The sequence below is a fragment of the Vigna umbellata genome, chromosome 4 (assembly GCF_029865625.1).
Source record: "Vigna umbellata cultivar VRB3 chromosome 4, Vumbellata_1.0, whole genome shotgun sequence".
Taxonomy (NCBI): Eukaryota; Viridiplantae; Streptophyta; class Magnoliopsida; order Fabales; family Fabaceae; genus Vigna; species Vigna umbellata.
In genome coordinates this window covers 73,926,053-73,939,139 of record NC_142168.1, presented here as the reverse complement: position 1 = coordinate 73,939,139, position 13,087 = coordinate 73,926,053, and the positions used below count along the sequence as shown (strand labels likewise).

At 34.6% G+C, this 13,087-nt stretch overlaps 2 protein-coding genes across 5 annotated transcripts; both read right to left on the bottom strand.

The window, feature by feature from the left end:
- Positions 1-2,436: 2,436 nt before the first annotated feature.
- On the bottom strand, positions 2,437-5,715 carry LOC148201266 (uncharacterized). Of its 4 annotated transcripts, none has more exons than XM_088111770.1 (3): positions 5,587-5,715; positions 3,490-3,926; positions 2,437-2,772 (listed from the first exon to the last, which is right to left on the bottom strand). In XM_088111770.1, exon 2 carries the CDS (start codon positions 3,900-3,902, stop codon positions 3,516-3,518), a length of 387 nt encoding a protein of 128 aa, XP_087967896.1. In that variant the 5' UTR covers positions 3,903-3,926; positions 5,587-5,715; the 3' UTR covers positions 2,437-2,772; positions 3,490-3,515. The 4 variants fall into 4 exon arrangements, with proteins under 4 accessions (XP_087967896.1, XP_087967895.1, XP_087967894.1 ...); XM_088111769.1 differs by having other exon boundaries at positions 2,437-2,742; XM_088111768.1 differs by lacking the exon at positions 2,437-2,772 and adding an exon at positions 2,950-3,157.
- A 5,221-nt stretch (positions 5,716-10,936) lies between these two features.
- On the bottom strand, positions 10,937-12,792 carry LOC148201265 (pentatricopeptide repeat-containing protein At5g56310-like). Its single transcript, XM_088112065.1, has one exon. It carries the CDS (start codon positions 12,572-12,574, stop codon positions 11,054-11,056), a length of 1,521 nt encoding a protein of 506 aa, XP_087968191.1. The 5' UTR covers positions 12,575-12,792; the 3' UTR covers positions 10,937-11,053.
- Positions 12,793-13,087: the final 295 nt, after the last annotated feature.

The window sequence follows — 13,087 nt, the reverse complement described above, 5'->3', positions numbered from 1 at the left end:
TGATCCTTTCTTGAAGGTAAGATATTGCTTAATGATAATGGTGTTTCGAGGGCTCCTAAATTTCTAGGTCTAATAAATCGAACGAACCATTAGAGTTGGCAACAATAAAATACTTATCATTGTATGATTGACCACTAGAAGATTAAGGCTTTGTTTACTTGAATGAATTTGGAGGAGATTTGAGAGGATTTGAAGATAAATTTTGTTGTTGTTTATTTGAGTGGATTTGGAGGTAAGTAAGAGTGGATTTGAAAGTAAATTTTTTTAATCTGTCACATTAATCAAATCCTACACTAATTCTCATAAACTTTACTTCCTTCAGAGTAGTGGAAACGTTCGTGAGTTCCTTCAATTTTATGTTGGGCTAACCTACTCCGATCTCCTTGAGCTCGGCATTAAGGAGAGTGTTCCCAACTCCCACTCAAACCTTGCTAAGTTGGCAAACTGGGATTTTGACTCTCACGTGAACCTCGTCGAGCTAGCAGGCTGGGGTCTTGGCTCTTACACGAACCTCGCCAAGTTAGCAAATTTTGTCTTGTTTGGGAATTATAGGCGCCCTCTTCATGGGAGTCAGGCCGAGGTCGAAGAGATGATCTCTCATTCTACAAACCAATTAGCCTTTGCTAAGCTTGTGTAGGTCGACTTGTTGTTGAGTGCACGAGACCTCAAGCTCGGTATCGTATTGCCTGTGTTGTTCGTTGTGTTATTGTATGAGTGTTTGCATTTACTAGTAGAGGGTCGCCACCTAGTTGACTTCTATTTTGTGGGAGATTTGTGCGAAACTTTGAGTGGTGACTGTAGGGAGGTGAAGCCAAGGAAACGTTTACTAGGGTCCCATAGTGGGCGCCAAATAATCTTATTGAGATCTTGAGCTCGAATCTGCAAACATGTGGCAAGATCCTAGTGGTAGCTAGAATGCTCTTGATGATTGAAATGAAATTCCTTACTGCTCAAAACCTGTAAAAGACTCTCTGACGCTCGAGCCAAAAAAATGAGTTTGGATCTTTTATGAATGCAGTAGTGAATATAATTGATTATTAAGTGAGTATTCCTTGATAAATACTAGTTTTATTTATAGGATCAACATAGGTTATAAACCTATGTTATCATAAATAACATAAATAATAACAATAATACCAAATTGTCGATATTACTTATAAGATGTAAATATTGTTCCAATAAATGTAGGTTTAAGTTATTCTAGAATGAAGAGACTTAATGAATCTTGTTAGATCATGTTCTTTAGTCTATATATTGAGTCATATAAAAATACCTATAAACCATAAACCATAAATATGACCATCTTCACAAGATAAACAAAGAACAAAGCTTTGTAAGAAAATCAAGGTGGTCATATGGATAAGGTTGAACACTTTTTCGACTCTCGAAGAGATGAAAACTTTTATTTCACACATCTTCGTTTAATTTGGATAGTTAGGTGTGATAGGAGGGTTGGCAATCTGTCTAGAAAAATTCCTCACAAGTTTTTCTTTTTCACATTGTAAAAAAAAAAAAATCAATCACATACCAGTTTTTAATATTTAATGACCCAACTAAAATTTAGATGAAAAATGGAATAAAACACCTTTCAATCAAAATTCAAGGATTCATCGTTAGGGTGGACAAGTCTCCCATTGTCTTCCACTAGTTGAACCCAATAAATTATTTATCAACGAGTAAGATGGAGAGGTAGCAGCAACAGGAAAATACTATACAAATAACGAATTGTTTTTAGGGCGATCATCACAAATCTAAATGTTGTAAGTATATAAGATATACGGGGCTTGAGTAGTTATGTGTGATTAGAGGTTTTGCAATTTGTTCAAAAAATGTTATACCAGAAACGTCTATAATTTTGTCTACAAAATATTGTACGAGGGCAATTTGTCATTTTGTCCAAAAAAAATTGTACGGGAATTATTTACACTTTTTGTAGTTTTTTTTTTCTAAAAAAGTTGAACATTTTGTCAGAAAAATTATGTTTTGTTGTATATGGAGGAACCTAGGGGGAGAGCCAAATTATAATATAATATATTATAAAAAAACAAGTGTCAAATGGTTGTTAGTTTTTTCGATATCAAATTTTAGTAATGAAAGATTCCTAGTTTGTGGAATAAATAATGTTTAACTTTTCATCACTTGAAGTAACTTGAAATGCCAGTACCGAGGTTTAATGCACTAGCAACTTAGGTCAAGATTGTTAAGCATGGAGGCGTTCCCCCGCCCTCTACGTAGGAGTAATTCCTAGTTTATAGCACGTATTTCTACTCTCCATAATAAGCTTTGATCCATAAAACATATTCTTTAAATTTCAGCAAACAAATAAAATGAATCTATGATAATGAATAGTGAACTAATACTTCATGAAAATTTCTGCGTATGCCCCCAACAATGAAATCTTGATTTTTGATCAATGCGTTAAAGTGAAATGGCCAATTATGAATAATGGTTTGTTTCAGTAAAATTCTTGATCTTTGGTAGTTTCATATATCTTTGACAGTTTCTGAGTGAAATCTACGAGCTTTTATTTTCACTTCTTGAACAACCATTTTCTTATTGAGTTAGTTTGAAAACTAACATGAAACTGACGGCACTTTGTGGAACAACTTAGAAAATTTTATCTCTTAGCTTCCCTTCCCAGAGAGCTTTGCAAACAAAATTAGAGATCAAAAGGTGAGGCTCTCTTTTATAGATGTTCTAAACAGAGCGATTCTCCTTTCACGCTCGTGTCATGGTGGGATCCTGCAGAAGGAAAAATCACAAACTCCGATACTGCAGAACATATCGCAAAATATGATCTTATTTATCATAATTGATTAGAACATATTGGCTAAGCGTAGTAAGCTACACCAAAAAAAAAAAAGTCACTGGATTATCAAATCCTCTATCGATCTGTGAAAAAAATTCAACTTATTTTAGGTCAAGGAATATGGAGAGTAACTCTAGATATGGCTATAATAGCATCCTCACAAGGAAAAACACTTGTCATTCGTAACACAAAAGTATGGAACAAGCCATCTATTCTTATACATATATATCTATTACTAAAAAATGTTACTTGGAAAAGTTACATTTAGAAATTCATCACAAGAGCATAGAAACTCACAGGGCTTCCAAATCCAAACATAAATAGGTTTTACTTCCTCTTCAAGTCAATCTACATGAGTCATTTTGATGGTTAAAATTTTGAAGCAAGGTCAAGAAAAAAAATCCAATGGCATGAATCTTACGAGAAAATTTCCATAACTCCAATTAGGATGCAAGTTGAACTGAATTTTAAAGTGATATGAAATCAATTAAAAACTTTAATTAGAAAGGAAAAACCAATCTTCAGTGTACATAACATCCCCCCCCCCCGGACAATCATACGGACATATTCTTTAGAAGGGGTGATTATGAATTGAAACACAAACAAAAGTTAATCATCAAGTAAGCCCAAAAGCAGGTGTAACATAATGTACCATCTCTTAAAGATAGTTTGTAACAAACCTTCCCAAATTAGAGGAGGAGCCAAATCAAAGTTTTCCCTTGTCTTCTTCCTTCATCTTCTTCTGCCATCTTCTCTTCTTGTAATCCTGCAACATCTGGGGCATCTTCTCCATCAACTTTGCCGTGTTTTCCCGCTTCTCGGCAGATATCCTATCACATTTGTGTCCTTTCCTCCTGGTCTTCATCTCCTTTCTTTCAGGATCATAGGGCCAATCTTCCCCAGCAAGGAGTACTTCCTTTCGCAGTCTGGCACGTCGTCGAGCACTGATACTCAGTGGCTTCCATGCGCCCAGGTTCCAGTATCCCCATACTCCCTTAGCAAGTTCATCCTTGTATTTCACTAACTTCTCACGCCAGGGATACTGATATTCTGCTACTGCCTTTGTCACCGAACCAACACCCTTGCCCGCCATAAAGTAGCAACAAACTCTTGTGCTCTACACATGACAACAGCCACTCAATCAGGCAAATTCACAAACAACTTCTAGGCCAACATTTTTTCTATTTTAGACCAAATGATTACAGACTACATTCATATTGCTTATTCTCTGAAAATGAAATATATAATGAGAGAAACAATAAAATTCCAGAGATAAAACATACTGTGAATAGAAAAAGTGAAGAAGCAAACAAAATTCAATTTAGGTCATGATTTCGGAAAAGAAGCGATCAGATCTAATTCATAATTGAAGAAATTGAATGTTTGTTCATTGCTAGGGATTCAGATAAGCCCAAATCCTTAAATGGTTTTATTTCTTCATTTTCTTCCACCATTGGTAGTTTCTCACCTGTTGATAATTTTGAGCTTAAAACTTAAATAACTCCATATGGTCAAAAATCATAAACATCAAAAGCAACCAAACAAAATAACTACTGAGGCCATAAAATAATAAGAAGAAAGAATAGAAGAACAAATATCAAATCATAACTCATCCAACAACTACCAAAATCCAGCTATATGCACGAACGATTGACGGTGATGGAAGGGAGCTTGTTGAAATTTGTAATTCATTTACAATAGGGTATAATAAATCAAAGATTGTTTCCTATTGGAGGTCCTCACCATTTTATCAATAGCAATAAAGTGTATCTTACCATGGTTTCATGTGTTTGTGTGTACTATAAATATGATGAGGCTTGAATTGTTGATGTGAACAGATTATTTTTCGTGTTAGCAAAGAATTCGCTGGACCCATTCTCATATTTTCATTCCGAATTACATAAAACTACACTCATTTGGTAGTTCCCCTTTGAGTCTGTGGGAGTGAGATTCTGGAGAAGATGCAACTCTAGCTACCAAGTTTCAGTTGGGGCAGGCTTCATGCATGTTTCACCATTGTTATACCAAAACTATGTATTAAAATTTTCCCATGAATGTAGAAAATCCAATTTACTGAAGCACAAATAAAGGATTACATCATCAATCCTACCTAAGCAACTGTTTTTTACTGAACACCTTGGTTGCTACAGAGAAAAGCATTGAAGAAGAAGATAAAGTCATACATCTCACATTAAGCACACCTCGGTTGCTTTGTGACACATTAATAGGATTCACTGTCCTCAAGAATCTTTTTGTGGTTCTTAAATAAATAAAAAAAAATCTTAAATCATATGAACTAAAAAAACCTAATGGAACTGGTAGTATATGAAAGAAAATGGATGATATTCTAGGAGAACAACTCCTTTACAGCAGCAATATAACTCCAGCTTAGAAAAAGAAACCAGGAAATAGAAAATCGCAATGCAGAATAGAAGACAACAGCTATAGTTGCAAGAGGCGAACTCTGTTCCCAACGCAAATGCCTAACGGATTCCTCACCCAATTTCCATTCTCCCCTTTGCTACTCTCTCCCCTAACCTATAAACACGTCATTCGTGGACAATGATAACAGGATATCTCTCCTTTTTGTTGAGATACATTAGCTGCTCCATATCTCAATGGAAAAAGGGTTTAAGTTTATCTCAATGAAAAAACCCTAAAAAGTAAATATTACAGTGCCTAAAGCGGCGAATTGTATGCAGACAAAAAGTGGGGAGAAAATAAATTAGCATATTTATGGTGAAAATGATAAAAAGGAGGGATTCTGGATTGCGTACCAGTGGGTTTTGGTTATGTGATTCTTCTTCTTCTCCCGTGTTCCCACCCTTCTTCCCCTGTACCAAAGAGTGACAACCACTGAGAGAGAGTTGTGTTCTCTTCTATAACAATTACAATGTAGATAAACGTTGAACAAAAATAATTAAATAATAACAACTAATTCAAAATTAATACTTAAAGAAAAAGTAAAAAAAATTAAATTATTCACCCTATTAACGAGATAATGTAATCACTTTATTTCTTAAAATTACCAATTCAATCTTTATATCTCTTTTAATTATTTAATAATAAAATCAATTCAGATACAACTAAATTTGAAGTTAGTAGTTATATTACTTAAAATTTCAGTTTTATAAATTAAGAATATAAACTACAAATTTGGCAAAAAAAAAAGAACTATGTATGAATACTTTAAAAATATAATATATAATAAATTTATTCACTTTTATAAAGGTCATTTTAAAAATTATATTAATAATGAAAAATTTTGCTTACTTGTTAGCCATATTTTTTTTTATTTCACTTTATTTTAAATATTGTAATTTTTCTATCAAGTCTATTGTATTATATTTAGTTATTTTGACTACACTAATAATTTTTCATTACCTATAAATTGGAGTGAAATTATGAATAAGTAAATATGTGATATTCACAAGTTCATGTTTTGTAAGATTGTTTCAAATTTTGTTCGTTAACATCTTTCAGGTTATTTGTCAAAAGTTGTTCAATGTTAGAAGTAGTTTGGTTCTAAAAGACTTAATGTGAGCTATGTTTAGTTTTTTTTAAGAACTTTTAAGAGGCTCCATTAATCTTTAAAAAGATTACACAAGTTTACCTCTCTAAGTTTACGAGTATTCTTACCACTCTTGATTCATCTAGTCAATACAACTAGTCTGAATTTAACAACTCCTAGTATATAAGTATTCTAATCACTTCTTGTTTTATTCTTAGATAACTCTAAATTGTAACTCAATTGAGCTAAACACAAAGTATTTTGATTCCCTTCAGAATGTACAACACAATCAATGTTATAAGAAAATACATATTGGATAACTTTCAAAGAGAAGATGAAGACAATGCAATGAAATAGGAGATTTTGCTGATGTTTCTTTCTATAGAAAATATTTCTTCAAATGATATGTGAGCAGAGTAACAACAAGCTTGTTTCAATGTTCCAAAGTTGTCTATATTATCCTTTTTGTCTTCTCTTCAAGCTTCTGTCTATATATAGTTTTTCCTAAGAAATGATCGTTAGACAGAGAGGTTGACTTGATGTAGAGTTGGGTGCCCTTTTATGTGAGAAGTCAGACTCGAGTCTACTTTGTAGAGGTACAATGCTTTATTATAGCCTTTATCGAAACATAGTTTGTACGATGTGTCAAAGCATACATCTTCAAGGGAAACATTTTCAGAATGTTCTTCATATCTCTCAACGTCGTTTTCTTGGATGTAGTGATTCTAATCAAGTCTTTCTAGTTTAGTGATCTCCACAAATATAAAAAATAAAGTATACGAGCAATAAAACTCTTTATCGTACATGCATTAAATACTTTGAACATTGATAAGTGTTAGGCCTTATGTTCAAAACATTTTATCACTTGTCAACTCATTAATAAATGCATCGTTTATTTAAGCATTCAACATATGATTTACCAGATGGTGTAAAACATTAGATGCTTTATCAAAAGTTGTTTGAGATATGTAACGTTTAGCGAACTTTTGTTAGATGACACATTTTGTGAGACAATTGCTTGAATAAACAATATTTTGAATAAAACATATTTTAAGCAAATATCAAGCAAGTATATGAATTATTTATGACTTTCATAAGTGAATATCATTTGGGTAGATGAATGCAATAAATTATCAAAGCCAATATATATGAAATAAAGAGGTGTGTAGCCATTAAATAAACCATCAATAATAATATTTTGAAGAAAGTAATTACAGAGTTAATCCACAACCTGAAGCACATGCCACCAAGCTCGGTCGACCACATATAAGCTCGGATAAGTCAAACACCAACTTAGAGATTGAACCATAGAGTTCAGATGATCGTTAAACAAATTTTTTGACTTTTAATTTGACCGATCGAGATGAGCAATACTAGAATAGATTAATCCTAAAACTAATTAACTAAAGAGTAAATTACTTACAATTGCATAGTAACAAGGCCAACGTTAATCAAAACCCACTGCGAAAACAATAAATAGAAGTCCCACAAATCCTTCTTTTACGTATGCCAATCTGGAAAGTAGTCGAAAGCTACTTTATCTACTAGGGTCAGAGTGCACAACCCTACCATTTCATGTGCAAGCATGTTACCTCAGCGACATAGCAGCCTGCCATCTCAACATGTCATTAGATCAATGGAGTAACATGGCAGCAAGGTAGTAGGCATCAAGGAAATCAAATATTGGGATCCAAAAGCATGTTAGCTCAACAAGCCAGCACCATCAAGTTGACACACATTAGGTTAGCGCCCATCAAGTCAATTAGATAGGTTGGCATGGTAACATCTTGACTTCACTAACATAGCCTGCCTAGGATCCGATACTGCTCGATCAAGTTATGTTACAATGGACCCATTTTCATTCCATTTAAGCCCGACAAATTATTTGGCTGAGTTTTTAACCTCTCTCTTTTTCTTTTCCTTTCCTGAAGCTTTTTTGGAAAAAAATATAAATTATACTTTCCTAGGTTTGTCCATAATATATTTCTTTGTTGATAAAAAGAAATATATAACTACTCATATAAGTAGCTGGTGGTTGGATGGAAAAATGTATATTATTATAATATTTCTTCGTCCATATATTTGGTTATTAATAGTTAAACTTAATTACAACTTATATTAAAATAATTTTACAACTTATATATTTAAATTATTTTACTTTTTACAAGTATAAAAGTTTTCAAATGCAAAAATTTGCAAGTGAAAAAATGTAAAACATAAAATAATTTGAGTATTTATGTGGAGTGATTTGATGTATAAATTTTAAAAAATTATTTTAACATGTATATATAAGTTGTAATTAAGCTTAATTACTAATTTAGTCTCAAATTTGTGAGGACAAAATTGGATTATTTTAAAAAATAGGGACACTAATTTAATCAAAATTTTAAATAGAGGAACTAAATTAAAAACTACCATTATCACATACAATAACGCTGACACGTGGCACAACCAAGACTCATGTGATAGTTTATGTTTTATGTTTAAACCTAATTTAAAAAAAAATAAAATAAAAAGACCTTCAAGCGTGACACAAAAAGCCATTTAGGCAAGACAAGTCATCAAGTCAATCAAACAAAGGAAACATCAAGTTACTCGAGATTAAATAAAGCATTAGACTAGGTATAATAGGAACTCAACATTCCAATATCTGAGTACAAAAACAAGAGCAACTCGATATTACAATACCTGAAACACCTTCTCTTGAAAAGCTCAACACTCGCCAATCTTTTAACATCTTTCTTCCTTTGTTTGCCATAATTTATAAGTCAGCTCATCAGGGTTTTGGCCAACCTTCACACATAAGCTAGTCAGGTCATCCATCTCGATCTTTACCTTGGTCGCTCTCACTTGAAGATTCTTGAATTTTTCCTCAACCCCTCCATAGAGTCGGTCAAGATGTTCATCTCGATCTTCACCTTAGTCGTTCTCACTTGAAGATTCATTTGATGATTCTTGAATTTTTTTTCTCAATCCCTTTCAGTTGGCACACCTCTAGGTTTTTGCTCGTTAGTTTTGGTCGACCTTCAAACATAAGCCGGTCTGTTAGACCAGTCTTTACCTCGACCACTTTTACTTCCTGCTACAGTAGATAATTTAAAGAGAGGACAATAAACTTGAGGACAAGCTCGAAAAAGACTAAGAATGACATGAGAAATACTTGAAGAAGGTGCTCGAAGTGAAGTAACGATAACGAAATATAGTATAGAAGCAAGTTAAAAGTCATCATCAATTCAACCAAAAATGAACATTAGGATATATCAAAATCGGCAACATCCAACAAAAGTTGCCTAAAGTTGGCAACACCTAATTGAGCCTGGCTAAGCCGACAGTCTAGCATAAAGCTTGCTTAAACTTAACATAAGACGAAAAGGGCGTTTCTTACATAATGGCTTTTGAACGAACTCGAGTGAATTGCCAATTCATAAGCACGACCGAATGACCAAACGACAAGCTTGACTGAATGGCCAATTTACAAGCTCAGACGAATTGCCAAACGACATACAAGCTCGACTGAATGTCCCATTTACATGAAAGCTTGGTTGATGGCCAAACGATATATGAGCATGACCGAATGACCAATCTACCTACAAGCTTGGCTAAATGACCAAACAATATATGAGCTCGACCGCGCCAATCTACCTATAAGCTCGACTGAATGGCCAAGCGATATATGGATTTTGTTGAATGACCAATCTACCTACAAGCAAAGTCGAATGACCAAACGATATATGAGCTTGGTCGAATGACCAATCCACCTACAAGCTTGACTAAATGACCAATACACCTACAAACTCACGATAATGGTCAAATGATATATGTGCTCGGCTGGCCAAACCACTAGTAAATTCTACAACTCGGTAAGGCCAAACCACAAGGACGATTACAAGCATTCCTTAGGCTAAATCAAACTTTTGAGACAAAAAGAACTTATATATACTTGGCCCAAACGTGTTTGACGATATAGTCGAACAAGGATTCATTACACACTTTTATTATATTCTTTTAATAGTCATTAAATGCCTTTTAATACTCTAAAAATTATACTTGCTATTTTACATATAACATCCAACTCTCCCTACACTTTTCAACCTTAACAAACATATTTCCAATCCAATAACCTTCCACTTTTCAACATTAAGAAACATATTTCCAATCCGATCACCTTCCACCACATGTCGGAAGACCAAGCTCCAAATTTGATAACAACAATAATTTGAAAAATAAATATAATATTGTTTTATTAAAACATATACATACATTAAAGTTTCAAATCAATGCATATAAAAATTAAAAATAATTTTATTTTTCATTTATTTTAGAAAATAAACATTTTTTAAAATTTATAACTATCTTTAAAAAAATATTTTCTTTTAAATCTAACATAAAATAATATTGTTCTTATGTAAAGTTATATAAAGTTGTTACTTTTAATCCATTAAAATAAAATTTAGTCCATTAAAAAAATCATTATTAACGAAAAAACATGTTTTAATTCGACGTGATTATTGTTTAAGTAGTTAATTGATGAAGAATATTTTTATAATCCATTAAAATTTCACTGTTCAATTTGACTTTAAATGAGAGACTTCAAAATTATTTGTGTACACAGGATCAGAACCAAATAAGATAACTCACAATATCAAATACAAGTATTACAACTCAAACTACAATTTTATCATCCACCTTCTCATAGTTAGAAGCATCAAATCACAAGGCTTTAAACTCTTCCATCAATATAGTTCTATGGATTGTTCCCTTTTCACATCAATCATCTTGAGTTGCCCGTTTATGCTTTGTAGGACATGACAAATGTCAACAAATTTGATGTTTAATCTGTCTCCCGCGATGAATTCATATACTGTATTGTTCACCTCAATAAAACTGACACCTGCCACCTTTTCCATACCCGTATCCCGCATAACCTTCCTCACCATACCAGCTTCCTTCCACCTACCAAGCGCAGCGTAAGTATTGGATAGGAGAGAATAATTCCCACAATTCTGGGGCTCCATCACACTTAGATGGTGCAAAGCTTCCGCTGCCAGTGCAGCATCGCCGTATCTATTTGAAGCAGCAAGAAGGGATCCCCATACAGCTGCATTGGCTTCAGACGGCATCAACCTAACTAGCTCCTTTGCTTCCTCAAGATAGCCACCACGGCCAAGCAAATCAACCATACACCCGTAGTGCTCTATCGTTGGTTCAATTCCATATTTGGATCTCATACCCGTGAAATAATAGCGGCCCAGTTCAACCAATCCAGCATGGCTACAAGCAGAAAGGATGGTGATAAAGGTCACTTCATTTGGCCTGACTCCAGCCTTCTCCATGCAAGAAAATAGGTCGAGGGCCTCCTTTCCCAGACCATGTAAAGCAAGTCCAGCAATCATGGTTGTCCAGGTTATAATCGTTTTACGCTCCATACTCTCAAACAGTTGGCGTGCTTTAATTATGTCACCTGATTTTGCATACATGTCTATAAGAGAGTTATAAAGTGATACAATCTTAGGCAGTTTATGCTTTTCAATGTACTTGTGAATCCACACTCCCAACTGGAGAGCACCCAAGTCCGCACACGCAGAGAGCACAGCCAAAATGGCAATTTTATCTGGCTGCACGTTGTGGAGCAGCATAGTGCGGAAAAGAGTGATAGCCTGCTGAGGACTGTGAGTGTGCGTGTATCCGGAAATAAGAGTAGTCCATGAAACAACATTCCTATCCTTTTCAGGCATAGATTCAAACAAGTTGCGAGCATTGGAGAGATCACCCAGCTTGGCATAACTGGCTAGCATAGCGTTCCAGAGAGAAACATGTTTGAAAGCGGCGGCATCAAATAGCTTGCGGGCAGAGGAAACGTTAGCGCAGGAGGAATACATGTGAATGAGGGAGGTGAGGACAATGGGATGGGTGGCGAAGCCGGAAAGAATGGCTTGAGAATGAATCTGGCGGCCGAGACGGAGGGAAGGTGAAGAAGAAACGGCCTTGAGAGCAAAAGGAAAAGAGTAAGAGTCTGGTCGCAAGCCATGGAGGCGAATGGCGTTGAAGAGAGAAATGGCAAGAGTGGGATTGTGTGAAGATAGAGCAGAGATGAGGTTGTTGTAGAGGAAGATGGTGGGTCTTTCTTGAGAGCTCTGGTAAGCATGAAGGCTTGAGTTTGGTGAAGATGGTTCAGATTGGAGCAACGACAAAGCAGCTGCTCTACATCTGCATGCTCTGATCTTGGAAGCAAGGAAAATAACCGTTGCAGACATTGCCTTACATCACGCACCTTTCCATATAATTCCAAAACCATAGATGCCCACTGTTGTTCTCCAGTTCATCTCTATCATTCTTACCATCAAAACAAATTCATATTACATTGTAATTATTCATTATGAGCAAATTATAAATATTTTTAAAAAGTTTTTAAGGATGGAATTTTAAAACATTGATAATTACATTCGAATTGTTTCCAAAATAATCAGAAAACTATTTGTTAATAAAACTTAAAAATTGTTGTAGGAGTAACATACATAATAAACTTGGAAAATTTTATTTTAATTGCGCACTACACGCACTCACTCACTTACGCTCATAGTCACACACGCACACGCACGGAAGCAAGCAAGCGTGCACACGCAAGCGCAGGTATGCAGACAGGCATGCGCATGCATATAGAAAGACACAAACGCAGTGTGCGTGAGTACACACGCATGCAGACAAACGCGCACAGAGAAAGACACGCAAGCACACGTATGCAGACAGACACACGTGCATACAGAAAG